The sequence below is a fragment of the Rhinolophus hipposideros genome, assembly GCF_964194185.1.
Source record: "Rhinolophus hipposideros genome assembly, chromosome: 1".
NCBI classification, from domain to species: Eukaryota; Metazoa; Chordata; class Mammalia; order Chiroptera; family Rhinolophidae; genus Rhinolophus; species Rhinolophus hipposideros.
The window spans coordinates 81,934,933-81,954,882 of NC_138047.1; the positions used below are offsets into that span (position 1 = coordinate 81,934,933).

The 19,950-nt window shown below is 37.8% G+C and overlaps 1 protein-coding gene across 1 annotated transcript; it reads left to right on the plus strand.

The window, feature by feature from the left end:
- Positions 1-1,369: 1,369 nt before the first annotated feature.
- Positions 1,370-19,574, plus strand: LRIT3 (leucine rich repeat, Ig-like and transmembrane domains 3; the record flags this gene model as incomplete). Its single annotated transcript, XM_081047977.1, has 4 exons — positions 1,370-1,485; positions 4,241-4,710; positions 14,509-14,814; positions 16,988-19,574. 4 exons carry the CDS (start codon positions 1,370-1,372, stop codon positions 18,103-18,105), a joined length of 2,010 nt encoding a protein of 669 aa, XP_080904103.1. The 3' UTR covers positions 18,106-19,574.
- Between the last annotated feature and the right edge of the window lie 376 nt (positions 19,575-19,950).

The following is a 19,950-nucleotide window of genomic DNA, read 5'->3' on the forward strand; positions in this document are numbered from 1 at the left end:
GATATCTAGAACTTACTCAGTTTGCTTAACTGAAACTTTATGCCCATTGATTAGCAGTATATTTGTTCTTTGATGTAGCCTTAGCACATAAAGCCATTTTGCCTGGCACATAGTAGGGATGCAATAAATATTTGTTGAATGTTGAATAAATTTGTAAACTCGTATATTTGTCGTTTTAAATAACCATTAAGTCTAGCATGATAATACACTATTGTTTAAATAGTGAACATTTAAAATCTAGTATTTTATTTTAATGAAGCCAATTCTTCTGATTCTATTGTTTCTATATGCATCCTATTAGTTTTAAATAGTGTTCCATAATAGTCTTATTTTTATAAAATTGATTCTTTTAAGAAAGTTTTTGGTTTAAAGCTGATGGTAGAAGCACCCAATAAGAAAATTAAATGTCATATATATATATATATATATATATATATATATATATATATGTATATATATATATATATATATTACCTACACCCTTGATTGTGCCTATGGATTCTCCATTTTATATTTGTGGAGGTAGTTTTTTAACCATTTAATTTAATTTTTATTTTCTGGTACAGCCTAGCTTTGCTAAAAGACTTGACAGTTGATCTTTAGCTACGGTTTACTGCCCATATCTTGGGAAACTAGGTTGGAATAAAATATATTCTTGAACAGAGATAATAGCCTTTGTTAGAAATAAGCATGCAGGGAGGAGCTTAAGCTGTGCTGAGATGACCTGGGAGAGCCACAGACACACTCACCAGATCCTTAGTCCTGCACTTCACGGGTGGATTGAAACATTTGACCTAGAAAATCTAGGCACTGGACTTTGTCTGCTTTGTTTTTGGAACTCGCCAATGTGTGACAACATTGATAATTCTATTCTAAATCAATTTTATGTCATATGCTTGTATCTTTAAAGCGAAATTTTATAAAACACTGATACACATGCTGGTAAAAAGCAAATGCACAAAATAAAATGTATAATGTAAACAATTTGTAGCATTTTCTAGTATCTGCTAAGGCATTGAATTATTTTTAACATTAAGTGTATCTTCAAGGTGTAGTAGCAATTACATCCATAGGAAAAGAATTTAATAGGCATTTCCTTGCAAATTTAGCTATGGGCAACTATTGAAATTTTCTTGACATGTGTTTGATTTCCATTTTCCTTACAATGTGTTACTTTGCTGAAAGCATATTCAAAGGCTAGGAAGATTGATCCCCTTGCGAGATAGACTTGAAGGTTAAGTAACTACAGATCTCAGCTAATCCCGTGTAATCCGCTCTTACTAAATGGCTGTTTGCATTCCAAGCTCACCAGTTTCTGAATGCTAGGGTTTGGTTTTTACCTTTTGTTAAATAACCTCTAAAAGGAACAATGCATCTCTTAACATGTCTGGGCATTGTGCTTAGTTTCTTGGAAGGAGTGAGCTCTTCGTGTCCTTCACAGTGCACCTGCGATTATCACAGCACAAACGATGGCACGGGATCAAGGTATGCTCCTCTCCTTGCTACTAAGTTTCCCATGATTCTGAGAAAAAGAACTCCAACCAGACAGCCTTCTTTTGAAGCAAATCGTTGATGAGAAATCAGGGGGAAGAAGGTTTAACTTCCATAAGCTTTAACTTAATTGTGTTAGTACTGGTTGCCCACTTTGTTGTTTTCATTTTGAGCAGTTTAGCTCTTAAAAGCTCCTCAAATTATTGGAGACTCAAACACATTCTGTGTTACAAAAAGATTCTTTGCACTCATATTCATAAAATGTCCGTTTCAGGAGGTCAAGCTGACGAGTGTGGCCGGTTCAGTCTGATTATAGAAAACACAAGAAGTTAGGGCCTATCAGGCAATGGGAGACAAGCCCAGGTATTTATTTGCTTCTTAGGTGTTCCGTTTCATTTTGAATGTTATTCATGCCAACTGGTTTGACCTTAGAAAGTAGGAAGGAAGATCACATGAGTGAAGTTAGAAAGGTTCATAATTAGAATTTTTTATTTTAAGATAGTGGAATTTACGAGAAAAGGGGTTTGAAAGATACAAATCAACCCTGTTTGTTGCAAACACTGTAGGGCCTTACAAAAGTTATTTAACCTCTAGGTTGCTTTAACATCTACTTGAGAAGTGAGAATAATTACATACTATTAACATGCATGAGTCCTTTGAGATAGAAGTTAAATGCAAAAAAGGAACTCTTGTTAGCTAAACATGGTAGACCCTAATTTTTTTGGAGAGGAGATTTAGTAACAAAATCAGATTTTTTTGTGACTTGGTTGACGTGAACAGTGAGCTTCTTAAAGTTGTTTTTTGACAGAATCATCCAATTTATGTCTTACGATTTAAAACATAATAATTAAAGCATATAACTGAGTAGTTTGTCTTGTTATTATATAACATTTCCTTAACCAACTCTTGGTATCATTTTGAGAGATTCACTAGGTGGTTTAAGACAATGAGAAGAGTGTAACAAATTAAAGACCTCCTTGGCAAAAGATGCATAGTAGTTAATGACTCAGGCCAAGGTGCTTTTGAGAAACAATCACAGAAATGTTTCCTTCTCTGTGGTCGCCTAATTATTGATGGATTTTAGAAAAATCACAGTGTATTATTCTTGGCAAGAACGCTAGAAATTATCTAGTTTGACTGCTGTCATTTTATAAATGAAGAAACTAAACCATACAGAGACTAACTGACTTGTCCAAGGTCACAGCCCTGAGCTGATGCAGTCACTGGTTGATAAAGACACTGGGTCTTTCAGCTTCCAATCCAGGCTTTTTTCCATTACAGCACACTGGAATGCTGACTTAATAAGTAGAAACTGGATCATTCTGGTCTAAAGTAGCACTGAAATTTGTGGTAGAGAATAGAGATTAGGAGTAAGTGTCCGTAGAGCATTCTGATGCTTCCGTATGGTTTTATCCTAAAGTTACAGACAGGAGATGACAATGACGCTAGCTGTACATTGCGTCTTTATGCTTCTTACCTCTCTTTACATTATAGGCTGGCTTTTAAAGTTCACTGATTTAATGTGATCTGTTTTACTGAATGGCCATTTTATTCTTATTATTTACCACATGTATAATGTATTATAATTTAGTCATGCTTTGCAAAACAGTTCATTGTTCATTTTCAGCAATCCAATGGGAATGAGTATATAATGGGCAACAAATAGATCTTTTTTCAGGTTAAAATGAATCTAAATTGTCTGATTCTTCATACTTTATACTCACATTGAACAGGCTTGTTTTTCTATGCCTATTTTACACGTGCCCCTAAGCAAGTTCACAACGTGCCTGACTCAAGGTCACTTAAGCTCGTGAGTGGTAAAAGGAATAAACTTGCAATTTCTGGCTTATTCCTTGGGGTAGAAGCAATACACGAGTCACATTGTTAAAACAGCTCAACTTTAAGCATCTAGTGTGAAGATTTGCTCTTTCCTTCTTCCCTTCCTCCCTTATATATTTCCTTCTTTCTTCCTTCTTTCCTTCCGTTCCTTTTTAAATTGTTAACCCCTTAAAAATATCAATTTATAACTTCAACGGGATTCTTTTAAAATGGGTCACTTCCTAAAGAGGTTAAGTGTATACTTTGGAGTTGGACAAATGTGGGTTTGAAAGATGGCTGTGTAACCCACAAGCTATGTGACCTTGGGAAGTTACCTACTGTTGGTTGGCCTCAGTTATTTTATCTGTAAAAATGAAATTGATGATAGAAATAGCAAGCACCCACTGAGTGCCTGTTATGTCTCAGGAAAGTATAAAACTTCACATCCATTTTAATTAACCATCCTAACAGTGCCACCATGGGAAAATGAAGTCAAAGGCTTAGTGAAGTTGCTTTCCATGGTCACAGAGGAGGTGGCAGAGCTTAGATTTGAGCCAAGGTCAGCCTGACTCCAGAGCTGGTGTCTTTACCTGTTACCCAATATCTATCTCATTAGGCAGTTGTGACAATAAATAAGATAATGGATGTGATGTGTTGCACAGGCCTGACCCAAAGAGCTCCATTAACAGTAGGTTGAACCACATGAACCTGCTTCTGTTTGATCATTTTTAACCCACAAGAATGGCCATTTCATATGGTTCAACCTGGAAAGTGATGATGAATTATTAATGAATAGGTCAGACAGTCTGAAGACATACTTTGTGAAAACCAGTAAGGATTGAAAAATTGATGCGTGATTCATTTAAGTATTGTTTTTTCAAATGGGTCTCTGAAAGCAGGTTTCCTTCCACTGCTCTTATTGTGACACTAGGTCTGTGCTATGTAATGACCTGGATATGAATGAGGTCCCTGTGAACTTGCCCGTGGACACTGTGAAGCTGCGCATAGAGAAGACTGTCATCCGCAGAATCCCCGCTGAGGCCTTCTATTACCTGGTGCAACTCCAGTACCTCTGGGTGACTTACAATTCCGTGGCCAGCCTTGAGGCCAGAAGCTTTTACAACCTACGGCAACTGCATGAGTTACGCTTGGATGGGAATTCTCTGGCTGCTTTCCCTTGGGCATCTCTGCTGGACATGCCCCATCTAAGGACCCTGGATTTGCACAATAACAGAATAACCAGTGTGCCAAATGCAGCAGTCAGATACTTGAAGAACCTCACCTACTTGGATTTATCAAGCAACAAACTGACCACACTGCCTCCAGAATTCCTGGAGAGCTGGTCCCATGAGCTTACATCATCCAGAAGACTGGACCTTTCACCACGAAGAATCATTCTTGGTAAACTTATAAACCTCTGCGCTTCTCTCTGTGGTCCAAGTGATTTGTTCAGTGCATCTTCAACTGTGAAGTCTTTTCGTATTTATTGAATTTGGTTTCTTGCACTCTACTCACACAATTAATAGAATAGTACTTTATCAGTTGACCTAGGTCAGTTTACCCTGTGTAAGGTGTAATAGCTGTGTGTGTGTGTGTGTGTGTGTTAGGAGGGAGGAGAGTTGGCCTCGTAAACTGAGAGATGAATGTTGCTACCAGTGAGGCTGGAGCTAGGTGACAAAATCTACCAACCTGCCCTGATTCTTCTGAGCACACCAATGCTCCATACTCTGCCACCGTTAACCTTCTGCTCTGGTTTCTTTTCAGTCCTCATCAGTCTCTTCAGGAGTGGGACAGGGACATCGCCGTCTTTATGAGGTGGCAGTGGTTTAATTAGTTCAGGAGAGTAGCCGCCAAATTTTCTTAAACTAAAAAGAAATGATGAAGACATTTTATTTTACTGGCCCCAGATAGGTCTCCTATGGATTTGGTCTCTTAGCTGTGATTACTTGTATATATTTTGATCTTGACTTTGTTTGCATTTTATGGATATTTGTTTTGGGTTCTTAAAATGTAAACTCCTTCCAGTAAGTCTCTCTATTCTTTTTTCGTATCTTCCCACAGTGCTTTGCACGACGCTCTGCACATGGTGAATACCCAGGAAATGCGTTGGCCTGATTGAAATCAGTGAGCTGAGAACTTTCTCAGGGGGCATCTGGAGGCAGGGAAGCACTTCATACTTATGTATGAGACACAAGCCTGGGCCTTTAGTCAATCAACTTGATTTCCTAAAGTTTTGTTGACCCAGTAAGGCCCTGTTGCCAATTCATAAGTTATGTCCATCAGGGCTGCAGAAGAGGTTGTCCTTCTAAGAAGGATGAAAGAACGGAGGAGTGTTTGGCCGGTGAGATGACTTCTAAGTCTTTTGGAGTGAGAAGCAACTAGATGCTAAATTTGTGCCAGGACTCCCTACTGACCATTATCACACGCTCAACTATATGCTGATGTAAAGTATAAAGAAAAGATAAATTTGAGATTTTTTGATCAAAAAGGAAATGCTGTGACAGCACTTACCTGGTTTAGCATTGCTTTTGTTTAACTCTAAATGCATTTTAGTGCCTATGAGACTAAAACTATGAGTAATAAGAATAAGATAGAAAGAGGAAAAATCACGTAAGCTTTTCTTATATCGCTACTGTGTTTCCCCAAAACTAAAGACCTAACTGGAAAATGAGTCCTAGCATGATTTTTTAGAATGACATCCCCAGAACATAAGCCCTAATGTGTCTTTTGGAGCAAAAATTAGTATAAAACCCAGTCTTGTTTTTGAGGAAACAAGGTATTTCACGTTTTACCCACTGTTTATCTAGTCCTTCAAACATTTTTATTAGCGAACAAAAGAAGTGTTATATGATGGGTTAGAGAAAAAGACATTAGTTTAACAATATTTGTGAAATCCATGTTATTGTACATTGTAATAGGCACCATGTAAACCTATATGTACTATTTATTTATTTATTTTAAATTAAAGTTTATTAGGGTGACAGTTGTTAGTAAAGTTACATAGATTTCAGGTGTACAATTCTGTATTATATTATCTATGTCTCACATTGTGTGTTCACCATCCAGAGTCAGTTCTCTTTCCATCACCATATATTAGACCCCCTATTTATTTTAGCCACTAATTTTTACTCCTTATGAGTAATTCTAATAGCTAAAAATTGTCTTAATTTAAACGTTGAGATTCTATTTCTCTACATATTTTTCCAAGTTTCTTTGGAAGCAATTTTTGTTTCTAATACCTTTACCAGTGAAATAAAATCAAACTAATAAATTGCTATTAATAGGTCTCTAATAATTAGTCACTGATATTACTATGAAGGAGTAATACATAAGAGATATATATATACATATATATATATTGTTTGTTTGTGTTTTTGTTTTTTTGTTTTTAATTGGGGAATGTCAGGGACAAGTGTTTCTCCAGGGCCTGTCAGCTCCAAGTCGTTGTCCTTCAATATAGTTGTTTGTGGAGGGCGCAGCTCAGCTCCAAGTCCAGTCGCCATTTTCAATCTTAGTTGCAGGGGGCGCAGCCCACCATCCCATGTGGGAATTGAACTGGCAACCCTGTTGCTGAGAGCTCAGGCTCTAACCAGTTGAACCATCTGGCCTCCCCTCCAGGAGCTCAGCAGCAGCTTGTTGTCTTCAATCTAGTTGTGGAGGGTGCAGCTCACTGGCCCACGTGGGAATCAATCCAGCAGCCCTGTTGTTCAGAGCTTGCGCCCTAAGCAACTGAGCCATCCGGGTGCCCAGGATATCAATATTTTTCACTTGTGTGAGTTAAATCTAAATGAGAACTTAGGGATCAAATGGGAAAGGGTTATGAAATTTTATTGTCCATGGAGGTAAACAGCTTTATCTATATTTTGGGGTTTAGATTCTTTAAAAACAGACTATTTAAAGGCAGTAACATGAAAATACTTTTGGTTTAACATTAAATTAAAACAGCAGGATTTAATTGTACATAAAGCACAATTGTAACTATCTTAGAATGTGTAAAGAAAAAGATAAAAAATACATTAGTAGATTAACTGTTGTTCTCTTTGAGCGGTGGGACATCTTTTCACTTTTTTATACTTTTAAAATGTTTTGCAATGATCATGCATTACTTTTAAAGTAATGATAATGTCATCATAACGAGTAACAAAAAGATATTTTGAAACATGCCCAGCGGGGGTGGCTCTGGCCTTAACAAAACCATGCCTGCTATGTAACAACAGGAGGAAGAAGGGCTAACTCTTCTTTGTGTGAGTTAGTTACACACAGAAAACTCAGTTTCTTCATCCAGAAAATGGAGATGTGAGGACTGACTCCGTCTTGCTGGTAGGACTGTAATGAGAATACATATAATGAGACATTTTATGGGACAGTCTTTAAAAGATGAGGTGGAAAGCCTCTGAGATTATGATTCTAGATCAACCATAACCCACAGCTGCTGTGACCGAGATGGGAGTGTCTTATGAAGGAAGATTTCTCTACTTTGGTGTTTTTGTTATTTTAATTATATTTGAGTCTTCAGATTTCATCATTAAAATATAGTGATGAGGACCAGTTCTAGATTTTCTAGAACTCCATGTTTAACTGTAGTAATTATCTTTCTAGGTGCTCTGTGAAATTTACTCTTGTACTATAATAAGTGGGACACATTTTGCTTTTATTTAATTTTTACTGTCTTGTGTTTATGATTGTTAAAAGGTGGAGTTTCTGTTTATAATAATAATAATGGTAATATTGATGGAGGGCTTACTCATGGCAAAGCCCAGCTCTGATACTTTACAGATATATCTTCTTCCTGTCTCACATTCACCCTGTGGTAAATACCATTTCATCCCCCTTTTATAGGTGAGAAAACGAGGCACAAGTTAAGCCGCTTGCCCATTTTCACTCACCATATAGTGATGGAGCTGGGGTATGATTACAGACTCTTCAACCCCAGAACCCATGTTCTTCCTTACTCCTTTGTAATTCCAGGTTTGGTATGTAATAATACCCAACTTGGGCTGCAACCCACCCTCAGGTCAGCCCGCTCCACGCTTGGAGTGCGCTTTCTTACAAATAAAACTTGCTTTCTGCAACTTGCTTTTTGAAAAATGAATAAATACATATAAAAAAATAATAATACCAGACTTATTTTCCTCACATGTGCATTACTTTACCTAGCTCTCTAAATCCTGTATTTATTTAATAAAAATCTAGGGACAGGCTTTTCCATTACTCTCTCTTCTACATGAGTGAAAATTTGAACTTCACAAAATTGTCCTTTAACATATCCATAAAAACATAATCCGGTGTCCTGCAAGTAAACATTTAAATTAACTATGAAACTAGATTAGACTTCTGATTTGCAATACAGGTAAATTTCCATGGCTTCTTTCGCTGGAAAAAGCAAATATTTACACAGGCAGACTCCATAAGGCCTGACACTGTTTATCTTGGAGGAAAACGTCTGCAGTAGGAGAGGTCATAAGATGCTTTTGTGGGTGCTTTTTCCTGTTACCCAAATTATTCAGTTATAAACATGGGCTTTTCGCCTATTCAGACTGGAGTTCGCCTGAAGGGCTGTGGCTGCCCGAGTACTCCCTGAATTTTCACAAATGGCCTTAATTTAATTCAACAAACACTTCTCAGTCCTGGTGAGTGTGCTTGTCCTTTGCTAGGCCACGGAGGAGACAAGTTGCACATAGCTAAGGCTTACTCCTGGCCAGAGGCCCTTCTGAAGTCTCCCGGTGGTATCTCTGCCTTCTGGAAAACCCCATGAGGTGGGTCTCCAATCATCACGACCCTCTTTTTGCAGCTGGTAAAGAGGCAGAGTCAAGCTTCAGATATACTCTATCTCCAGAGATATCATTCTTTTATTCTTTAAACTTTTTTTTTAATTGAGGAGTTGAGGTGTAATTTGCATAGAGTGGATCTTAAGTGTATAACTTGGTAAATGATGATAAATGTGTCCCCCCACAAAACTCACACCCTCATCAAGATACAGAATAATTTCACCACCCACAGGAAAGATCCCCTGTGACCCTTCTCAGTCAATCTCCTCCCATCCCAGGCAACCATTACTTTTATTTCTATCCCCATAGGTTAATTTTGTCTGTCCTAGAATTTCATATTGATGGAATCGTATAAGAGGCACTTTTGTGCCTGGGTTCTTTTAGTCAGCGTTGTATTTTTGAGATTCATCCATGTTGTTGCATGTATTGGTGGGTCCTCATTGCTGAGGCATCGTATTCAATTTTAGGAATGTACCAATTGTTCGTCCTTTCTCCTGTTGTTGGACTCGTAAGCTGTTTCCAGTGTTTAGCTCTTATGAATTAAGCTGCTATTCACATTCTTGCGCAAAGCTTTTTGTAACATATATTTTCATTTGTCTTGGATAAATTGTTAGTATTGAAAGTGCTAGGGAACGGAAAACTACATATATACCATGTTTCCCCGAAAATAAGACCTAGCCAGACAATCAGCTCTAATGCGTCTTTTGGAGCAAAAATTAATATAATATTATATGTATTATATTATAGACCCAGTCTTATAGTAAAATAAGACCAGGTCTTATATTAATTTTTGCTCCAAAAGACGCATTAGAGCTGATTGTCTGGCTAGGTCTTATTTTCGGGGAAACATGGTACTTTTTAAGAAACTGCTAGTTTTTGGAGAGGTTATACCATTTTACACACCCACTGGCACTGACTAACAGTCTACTTGCTCCATATCCTCACCAATACAAGTGTCTTTTTGGTTTCAACCATTCTTGGCGGGGGTGGAGGAGGTGGTTTGTGAAGCAGTAATTCATTGTGATTTTAATTTGTGTTTCCCTGATGACTACAGATTGTCCCAATTTATGGTGGTCCAACTTATGATGGTTCAACTTACGATTTTTTTGCTTTACCATGGTGCAAAAGCAATACAAATTCAGTTAGATACTTCAAATTTTGATCTTTTCCTGGGCTAGCAATATGTGGTAGAAAGATGCTCTCTCATGATTCTGGGCAATGGCAGCGAGCCACAGCTGTCAGCCGTGCAATCACGAGGGTAAACAACCGATATGCTACAGTGTACTGTGTTGTTAGCGTTTTTAGGTACTATTGTGCTTTGTGTTTTCTCATCCCATCATGTCTACAAAATGTCCATCTGTGTCTCCTGCTTCTGGTGGGAAGAAGAGGAAGGCAATTAATCTTGAGATGAAACTCAAGATAATTGCCCAACTATAGGTTAATGTAAGTGTTCTGGACATGTTTATTGTAGGCTAGGCTACGCTTTGATGTTTGGTAAGTTAGGTGTAGTACATGCATTTTTGACTTACAGTATTTTCAGTGACTATGGGTTTATAGGGATGTAACCCCATTGTAAGTTGGTGAATATCTGTAATGGTGTTGACCAAGTTTTCAGTGCTATTAGCCACTGGTATATTTCTTTATAACTTTCTAAGGTTGGTTTTCTTTTTTCTTATTGAATACTGTTCTTTTGTCAGCGCTATGAATATTTTCTCTGAATCTGTGGCTTGTCTATTCATTTTCTTTATGGTGTCTTTGGTAAGAAAGTTTTAAATTTTGATGACATCAAAAAAAAACAGATGACAGATTTATCATCTGTTTTTTTTCTTAGTGCCTCGGTGTCCCATCTAAGAAATATTTGCCTACCTACAGATCACAGAGATATTCTATTTTCTTTATCATTTTAACTTTTAAGCTTTACATTCAAAGCTTTTATGCTTATGACTGTGATCCATCTCAAAATAGTTTTTAGTATAGTCTAAAGTAGATGTCTGGTGTTCCAGCACCATTTGTTGAAAGACTTTCCTTTGCCCGTTGAATTGTTGAACACCACTGCCTCCACAAAGCTGGTTAGTGCATGGTCTTTGCTTTCAATATCTTATAGTTTGCAGAATAAATTTTGCACAGGAATTTATTGCTGACTTTTCACACAAAAATTAGCCCGTTTAATCCAACTACTGTGATGCCTGGAAAACATGACCCTTTTAGAAAAGAGATAAGGCAAAGTTCACCTGCCCCTCACCAAAAATGTCATATAAAATTAACTAATGCAAACTACCGTGATTGTGATTGGTATATTGCCTTGAAGGAATGCAGTACAAGTAACACTTTAACTTCAGATAGTTCTTGTACCTTTGTCCCCAGAAGAAAAAACACTTGATAAATGTGTTCAGCACTTAGATCACTGTTATTCGGGTTTTAAAAGTTGTGCCTTTCACCTTAGATGTTTTAAAGCTGGAATAAATACATCATTTTATTTTTGAGGGATTTAAAAATATTTTTACATAACTTTTACATAACTTTTAGATATAACCAGTTGGATTGATTTTAAAAAGAATTTAGTTTCATTGTTAACACATTTTTATAAGAGTTTCAATGTATGAAATTATTAACGTTCTAGTACTTGGATCTTTCCCTACATAGACACTTGTGGTCCAGACATCGCTGCTTTGACATTTGTTATTTGTAGATGACAGCACTTATAACTGTCAGCCAGAGCTCTAATGTTGTTAGGTGATGCAAAAATGAGGCACGGTGGAAGGAGTATTAGATGAGGAGGCTAAAACATCTGGGACTTTGTCAGGTCTCCTTACAAAGTCAAGACAGTAATCGCTTGGTGCTTTAGTGTCCTCTGGCGTGAAATTGGAAGAATCATACTAGCTTCCTGAGGTGAGTATAAGACATACACAGGTGGTGGAGAATGAGAGCTTTAAGATCAGCGTACTGAGATTCAACGCCTGAATACATCAGTTGTGTGATCTTGGGTAGATCCCTTAACCTCTCTGAGCCTTGGTTATTCTCCTCTTTAGAGTGAGGATGATACTAATATTACCCTCCTTGTGCTATGATAGGCTTGAGGTAGACAAATCCTTTAAGATGTTTAGCACGGTTGAGGACAATTTTCCACGGTTTCTCACATCCATGCATGTCTTGTGAACAGAGGCAGGCACTGACTCCCTTTTGTTCTGAACTATCTTTTCAAGGATGTTTGTGTAGAGAGCTGCTTTGGAAGGTAGAGGTATGTCTCCCTCCAGAGCCAAGGGTAGGCATGCTTACTGCCCTGTATAATAAAGATAACTCCCCCTCAGAGCTGTGAGTAATAAGCTATCTTTCATCTCTGGCCAGAAACCTGTGTCTTCTGTCACCATCTGTAAAACTGGCAAACTGGAATGAGTAGCTCACCCTGAAGTAAGGTAAAACTCAGACCCTTTACGAGTCTTGACAAGTGCAGTATTTACAACATAGGAAGCAATCAGTAACCATCAACTGTGTTATTTTATAAAGAAAAAACCTGGCATAGCAAGTATTTTGAAAGTATAAAGTATTCTACAAATATTAATTATTATATGATAGAATGAATTTGATATTCGTTGGTAGGTTGAGTAGAATTCAAATCAATATTAGAGAACTGGTCATAGATTCACAGGAGTACATGTAAGAGGAAGAAGTTCAAAGTAATTCATCCATAAAATAAAAGAAAATTTTAAAATAGAAGATTTTAAAAAACCCAGTAAACTTTTACCAATACTGGCAGAAAAATGTGAACCAGTGGTGAACTGCTGTTAGAATGAAAATAGACATAACTAGAAATCTAGAATTTATGATGAACAGTTAAATCTTCCACCACGTTTAGAATTTTTTAAAATTACGGTTCTGTCTTTTCTCCTTAGAAATCACTGTATAATCCACTCCATCAGTAAAGAGCCACAACCACAAATCTTTCTGAGATAAATCCTTTCAACCTTGGGCTTTATGGGAGGCTTCTATGGGACCTCACCCTTAAGATCCTTAGTGAGACTTCTGTCTGCCTGAAAGCTCTGAAGCCCCATCTCAGTGCCTCCAGAGATCTCAGCAAATGCTGTTATAGTCCTGTGCACCCTGGATTTGATTTTCACTCTGAAGCCCTTTCTTAATTTGAGAATTTTGGAGAGACTGGGAGGAAGAAACACTTTTATTATTGACCCTAGCAAGTTTGGGCTCTTTTATATTTAACAGTTCTTCCTTTAGCTGTTGTCTCTCCTTTCCATTTTACTATGAGCAGCAAGAAGACACCAGGCAGCAGCTCAACACTCTTGTGTGGAAATATCCTTCGCTAGACTATTTATTGCATTGAGTATGTTTTCTACTTTCCACGTTAAGCGCAGGTGACAGTGTTGCTAAACTTCCTGCCACTCCATCACAAGGGTCCCCTTTCCTCTAGTTTCCAGTACGTTTTCCTCACCGTCCTTTAAGGGCTGCCTGACAGCCTCCTTGAAGGACTAACACTGCGGCTTGCAACTCTGAAAGCTGGGGCAGATCCTGAAGGCACTTGGAACTGGAGGCTGTCAGCCAATGGTACTCCTGGCTGTCGATTCGCTGTTGAAGGGAGATTTAGACAGTGCACCTGCACGGCTAGCACTTATGACATGCCCACCAAGCCATGTCCTAACCGCTACCAATCTTTCCAATCTTATCTCCTGACGTTGCTTGCATCTCCTTCTGTGCTTTGCGACACAGAATGTGTACTACCTCCAGAGTCTTCAGATCACAAACCATAATGCAGGCTGAGTTAGGTGTCTCTCAGTATCCAATACTATATATATATAGTATAGGATATATACTATAGTATAGTATATACTATTACTATATACTATATAGTATATAGTATATATATATATACTATATATACTATATACTATACTATAGTATATAGTATAGTATATAGTAATATATATATAGGATATATACATATATATTTATAATAATATAAGTACTTTCAAAGCACCCTAGAAATGTCTCTAGCACTGTATTTATGGCATTCTGTGGCACTTGGTTTCAAATCTTGGCTCTGACACTATCTATGTGTTCAGATCATTTGGGTTCTCTGTATCTCAGCTGTTTCATTTTTAAAATGGGGATAATAATACTCTCCTCCTTATAGGATTGTTGGGATTAAATGAGATCATATACAGACAAGTGCTTAGAACAAGGCCTAGGGCAGAGCAAATGCTCAGTGACTTAGCTGTGATCATTAATGAGCTGACCTGACAGGATATGCTCACTCCAGTAGCAGAAATAGAGGGCAAAACTGACAGAGAGCCGACTCCATTTCATCCCTCAGAGCACTTCTGTTTTAGGGAGACAGTGCAGACACCTGCTTCCCCAAGAGGCTGTGATGTGAACTGAAGCCATCAGCATAACCTTTATCAGCCTCTTCCTCCCTCTGGTTTAGGTCTGCAGGACAACCCTTGGTTCTGTGACTGTCACATTTCCAAAGTGATCGAGATGTCAAAAGTTGGTGACCCTGCCCTAGTTCTTCTGGATCCGCTGATGGTGTGTAGTGGGCCCGAGCGCCTGACAGGGATTTTGTTTCAGCGCGCTGAGTTGGATCAGTGTCTGAAACCATCGGTGATGACCTCGGCCACACAGATCACGTCTACTCTGGGCAGTAATGTCCTGCTGCGGTGCGATGCCACTGGCTACCCCACCCCACAGCTCACGTGGACCAGACCCGGCAGCTTGCCAGTTAATTACACAGGTATTTTCTTAATTCAGGCCTGTATTGAAACAAGGAGTTTTCAGAGGTCTGAATTCAATCTCATGTTTTTTGGGAAATTTGTAGTTTGTTGGTTAATTCTAAGAAATTATTCCAGGATTGTTGGGTGAAAGGAATTTGAAAGGTTCATTTTATTGGTTAATATTTTCCTCATTTTATTTGACTACATAGATGAAAATAGAGAATATGTGTTTTTCCTTAGACAAAAACATGCTCCAGTGCATGGGTTGTTGCACGTAAGGCCTTTGTCTTGCTGTATTATCTTGGATACGTCTCACTCTAAAATGTATAACCATCACAATATTCTCAAAAAGGATTTTCATACAAGATTCTGTTTTTTGAATGATTATTTAAATAACAAATTACATGCAAACTTTATTATGAAGCAGAAAAATATTGGTTACATAGACTTTTCAAATTCTACTCATACCAAGTCAATGATTTGGCCTTAGTTTCAATAGTGATATTCTGATGATTAAAGCAACATATTTTAAAAACTTTTATAAATTAAATTAAATCTAGATTGAAATAATGAAACCTGCTAGAATAAAAGAAAAACGTCAAGACCTAATATTCCTACAAAGTGATCATACATGGTTCGTACCGTGAGGCAGTGAGTTAAATTGGGGGCTATTGGGAATACTTCTCTGTGCATTATTATTCTTTAAAAAGATTCAGAAATCAAGATAGAATGTAAATATTTTGGATTTTAATGTTTAGGAAAATAAAATTCCAATTCTGCAAAAACTATATATTATTCTGCAAATAAAAGAATCCATGGCTTAACAGTTTATCTAAATTAAATATAAAATGAAAGATTGAGAATACAAATTATGACACCTTCATGCCAGAAAATGACCTGCTGTGCCCTCTGCAGATAGATGGCATTTTATTACAATGAAAAAATATTTGGGGAAATATTTAAGTAAGATATTGTGATAAATGGTTTATAGAACTACAGTAAGTTAATTTAACTTACTGTAAATTACTGGAAGGGATCTTTGAGATCACTTTGTCTTATTCCCTTATTTGAAAAGTACAGAAACAGAGGCCTAAAAATATTAATTGACTTATCTGAAATCACATACTACTCAGTGAACAAAAGTGTAATAAAACAAAGTCTCCTAATTCTCAGGCCCATGTCTTTTAAAAATAACGTTCCCCACCTGCCATATCCTAGACCTTCATATAGGTAATTTATAGAACCATCACCCATTATCAGGGATTTGCATGCATTGCACCATTTTCCTATTGGCTTATGGGAAAAGGATGCATGTAAAACCAAATTCTTGGCATATTGCTTTTTTCCTTACATTTTTTCAGTTGCGTCCTGCACAACACAAGCCGTGGGAAGGCGAGGGTTAAACTCTCATAAAGAGACAGAGACTCAAATATAGTTAAATCACAGAGGACCAAGGGACTCACAACCTCAAGGGACTGGAGCCCCAAATTGGTCTTCATGGGTATTTATTGATTTTTCACAATAGAGATCACATGATTAGGGGCAGGGTCTGTGAAACTCTTACACCATACAATAATCCTTCATTCCAAATCCCATAATCGTCCCAAAGCAACCGATGCATACCATCCCCCAAATGACCAAGGTGTGGTGCATACAATCCCTGGGGGAACAAGTCTCACAAGATAAGATTATTCCATGAGCCAAACAGGAGGGGCCAGATGCTATTGTTCTAATGGGTCCATTACACCTGAGGGTAAAAGACTACAGTTGAGGCATGTGTCAGCAGCTTCTCAGAAGGAGGGGCACAGCTACCTCCTAACTTTACATTAGCTCATGGGGGTCCTAGGGGGGTCCCGTCTGGCTTAGGTTGTTTATCCCGTGAGATCTCTTACCCGTCTTTGACTGCAGACCCTGCTTACAAGGACCAAACATGGAGACTTAGAGTAGCATAAACTCAACCCCAATGAGGGACAATCCCGCAGGGTCACCTTTCCCTAAGGAAAGATTGGAGGGGACAGACTGCTAGGTTGCTGTGTGACTACATTTTCCTTTTTTCCTTTCTTTTTTCCATATATATATATATATATATATATATATATATATGTATGTGTATATATATGTATGTGTATATATATGTATGTATATGTCTATATGTATATGTATGTATATATGTATATATTTTTTTCCTTCCAGTAATTCAGGAATCTCCAGGAGAAGGAGTCAGATGGTCCGTAATAAGCTTGACAGGCATTTCTTACAAGGATGCTGGGGATTACAAATGTAAGGCCAAAAATTTGGCTGGGAAGTCAGAAGCTGTGGTTACTGTGACAGTGGTTGGTGTTGTCACAACCACCACATCATCAGACACTTCTGGAAGAAGCGCTCGCGATCACCCTGAACACAAGGTCCCACCAGCACCTAGATCTACATCCGTAGCTGGTTCATCGCCATTTCCCTGGCTTTCTTCCTCCTTTTCTACCTCCCCCACTTCTTCCACTTTTCTTTCCACTCCTACTTGGTCTCCTCCCTCCGCTGCTTCCTTGTCCTCATCTCCTTTCTTCTCCTCCATAGTTTCTTCAACTACAACACTAAGCACTAGAATTTCAACAAGCACCACTATGGCCAGCCAGGAGTCATTCCAGTTCCACCCAGATGGGAAAAGAAATTTAAAGATGGAGATGGGTGGAAGTAAGCTTCCCTCAGCTAGTGCAAGTAAAAAAGAAGAGCTGGCATTATTGGATCGAGCACTGCCCATGGAGACAAATGCCACGATAGAAAATCTCAGAGCAGTCAGTGAGACCAAAGAGCGTGTAACTTTGATGTGGAACATTGTCAACACCACGCATAGCTCTGAGGTGACCGTGTTATATTCCAAGTATGGTGAGAAGAACCTGCTGCTGCTGAATGCAGACTCCAGCAAGAGCCAAGTAAGCATAAGTGGCTTGGAGCCTGGTAGGCAATACATAGCATGTGTCTGTCCCAAAGGAGCACCTCCCCAGAAAGACGATTGTATCATCTTTTCTACTGACATTGTTGAAGAAGAAAGTGATTCTCAAGCGTCATTCCTTATTGTGGTGAGCGGTACTGCCTGCATTGTTGTCTTGCCATTGATTTTGTTTCTGTTGTACAAAGTTTGCAAACTTCAGTGTAAGTCACAATCCTTCTGGGAAGATGATTTGGCAAAAGAGACTTATATCCAATTTGAGACCCTGTCTCCCAGATCGCAAAGTGTAGGGGAACTTTGGGCACAAAGGCACAGAGATGATTCAGAAAAATTGTTGCTTTGTTCTAGGTTGAATGTGGAATCTTAGATGACTTTTTTTTTAAATAAAGTATGACATTTATTAATAGATCTTAATTTATCTTTTAATGTTCCTGTGATAAGAAGCCAGAAATAGATGAACGATGACTTTTAAAAGTGAGGGTTCTAGACCAGAGTATTATTGTTAAGTAAGGTTTTATAGCTCAGGCACACACATGAACCCACAAAATTTCTTCCACAAAATTAAGATTCTGAGGGTATAGTTGACTCTCTGTTTGGATGACTTTGAGACAGACTTTCACATCCTCCACGAAAATCACAAATGGAGTCCTTTTAACTGGGTTTTAAAAACTACCGTCAGACTTCTGAACTGAAAAAACAAATAACCTTGATTTTTGTTGTGTGGAAGATGTACATAGAAATAATTTTTAAAGTAGTGCTTGATAAGTTAGAAATATGTTTTTGGAAAATGTTTCAGTTCATAAAAATAAGTTCATGTGAAAATGGTCATAAAACAAGCAAAGTCTAAATTTTTAAAAGGTAGGATTTTGAGCAGTGAGAAAAGATTAGTATAACCAATTGCCTTGATGTTCATTCATGTTTGAAGTGCTTTACGGCATTTACTGTGGACATTTGCTGCCATTGCCTTGTGGGTGAGAATGGAATAGTACAGAGAGTTGTGTTCACTCAGGTTAAATCCAACCCAATGGAGAAGAAGGGGTCCAGCTCTGGGTACTTTTATGCATTACAGTACTGTACAGTTGTATTCATATTAGAAGTAAAAAAATTTCCCCTATCCTTAGAAATATAGCAAAAATTAGTTTAAAAAGAGGATCATGACAAATAGTAGGGCCATTTTGAAAAATAATAACTTGCATTCTAACACATTTGTTAGCATACTGTATGGGTCTTTTTTTAAGTGTTAATTTTAAGGCAATTTCTTTAATATTTTGATATTTACTCTTCCTCTTCCCTCCCTCTCTTTTTCTCTCCCTACTCCTTCTCCTTTATCCCCTTTCTCCTTTGTCAGAAGATATTCAGGTGGTCAAAAGACCACATCTAAGCTGTTTGTCTTTTGCTGTGTTATATTTTGACTTCCTAGATAAAGTGAAGAACTTTGAAAGTCTTTTTAAGATCTGATAAAGAATGTATTAGCCTTTTGAAAGTGCAGCTTCAGTGGATTCATTTGATCAAAACTTTCTAGGTTAAAAACATCAGGGAAATTGCATTGGAGTGGGTCACATGAATAGATAGGAAAGAGGCTTCATACATTATAAAAAGCTTTTTTTAAAGAAGTTTTCACCACCTTTACTAAAGATTATATTGAAGATTTTGGAGTATAGAACAGATTTTTAAGGGTGTGTCAGGAATCCTTAATAAATATTCTGAGAAGCAAGTTCTAAGCAAATACTGTATTTTATTATATGTAAGAAATAGATTGGCTTTAATGTAACATCGTGGAAATTATAATACAAGCAACTGGAGAATGAAAAAAATTGTTCATTACAAATTGCTCTTAATAAAGAAAAAAAAGAATTCTAGTTTAGCCATAATTTGTATATTAGAAGAAGACCAGCATGGATGGATGGCCTGTTTGGAACTCCCAAATTTCCCCTTTTTTGTATAAGTCCCTTCCCTTCCCTTCCCTTCCCTTCCCTTCCCTTCCCTTCCCTTCCCTTCCCTTCCCTTCCCTTCCCTTCCCCTCCCCTCCCCTCCCCTCCCCTCCCCTCCCCTCCCCTCCCCTCCCCTCCCTTCCCTTTTCCCTTCCCTTCCCTTCCCTTTTCCCTTCGCCTGTTTGTCTTTGGAGCTTTCATCCCTGAGTGCATTGTCTAATGATCTAACAATTTTAAATTTAGTATTCATTGTTGGTGTTTGTTAGAAAAATATCTTTTGT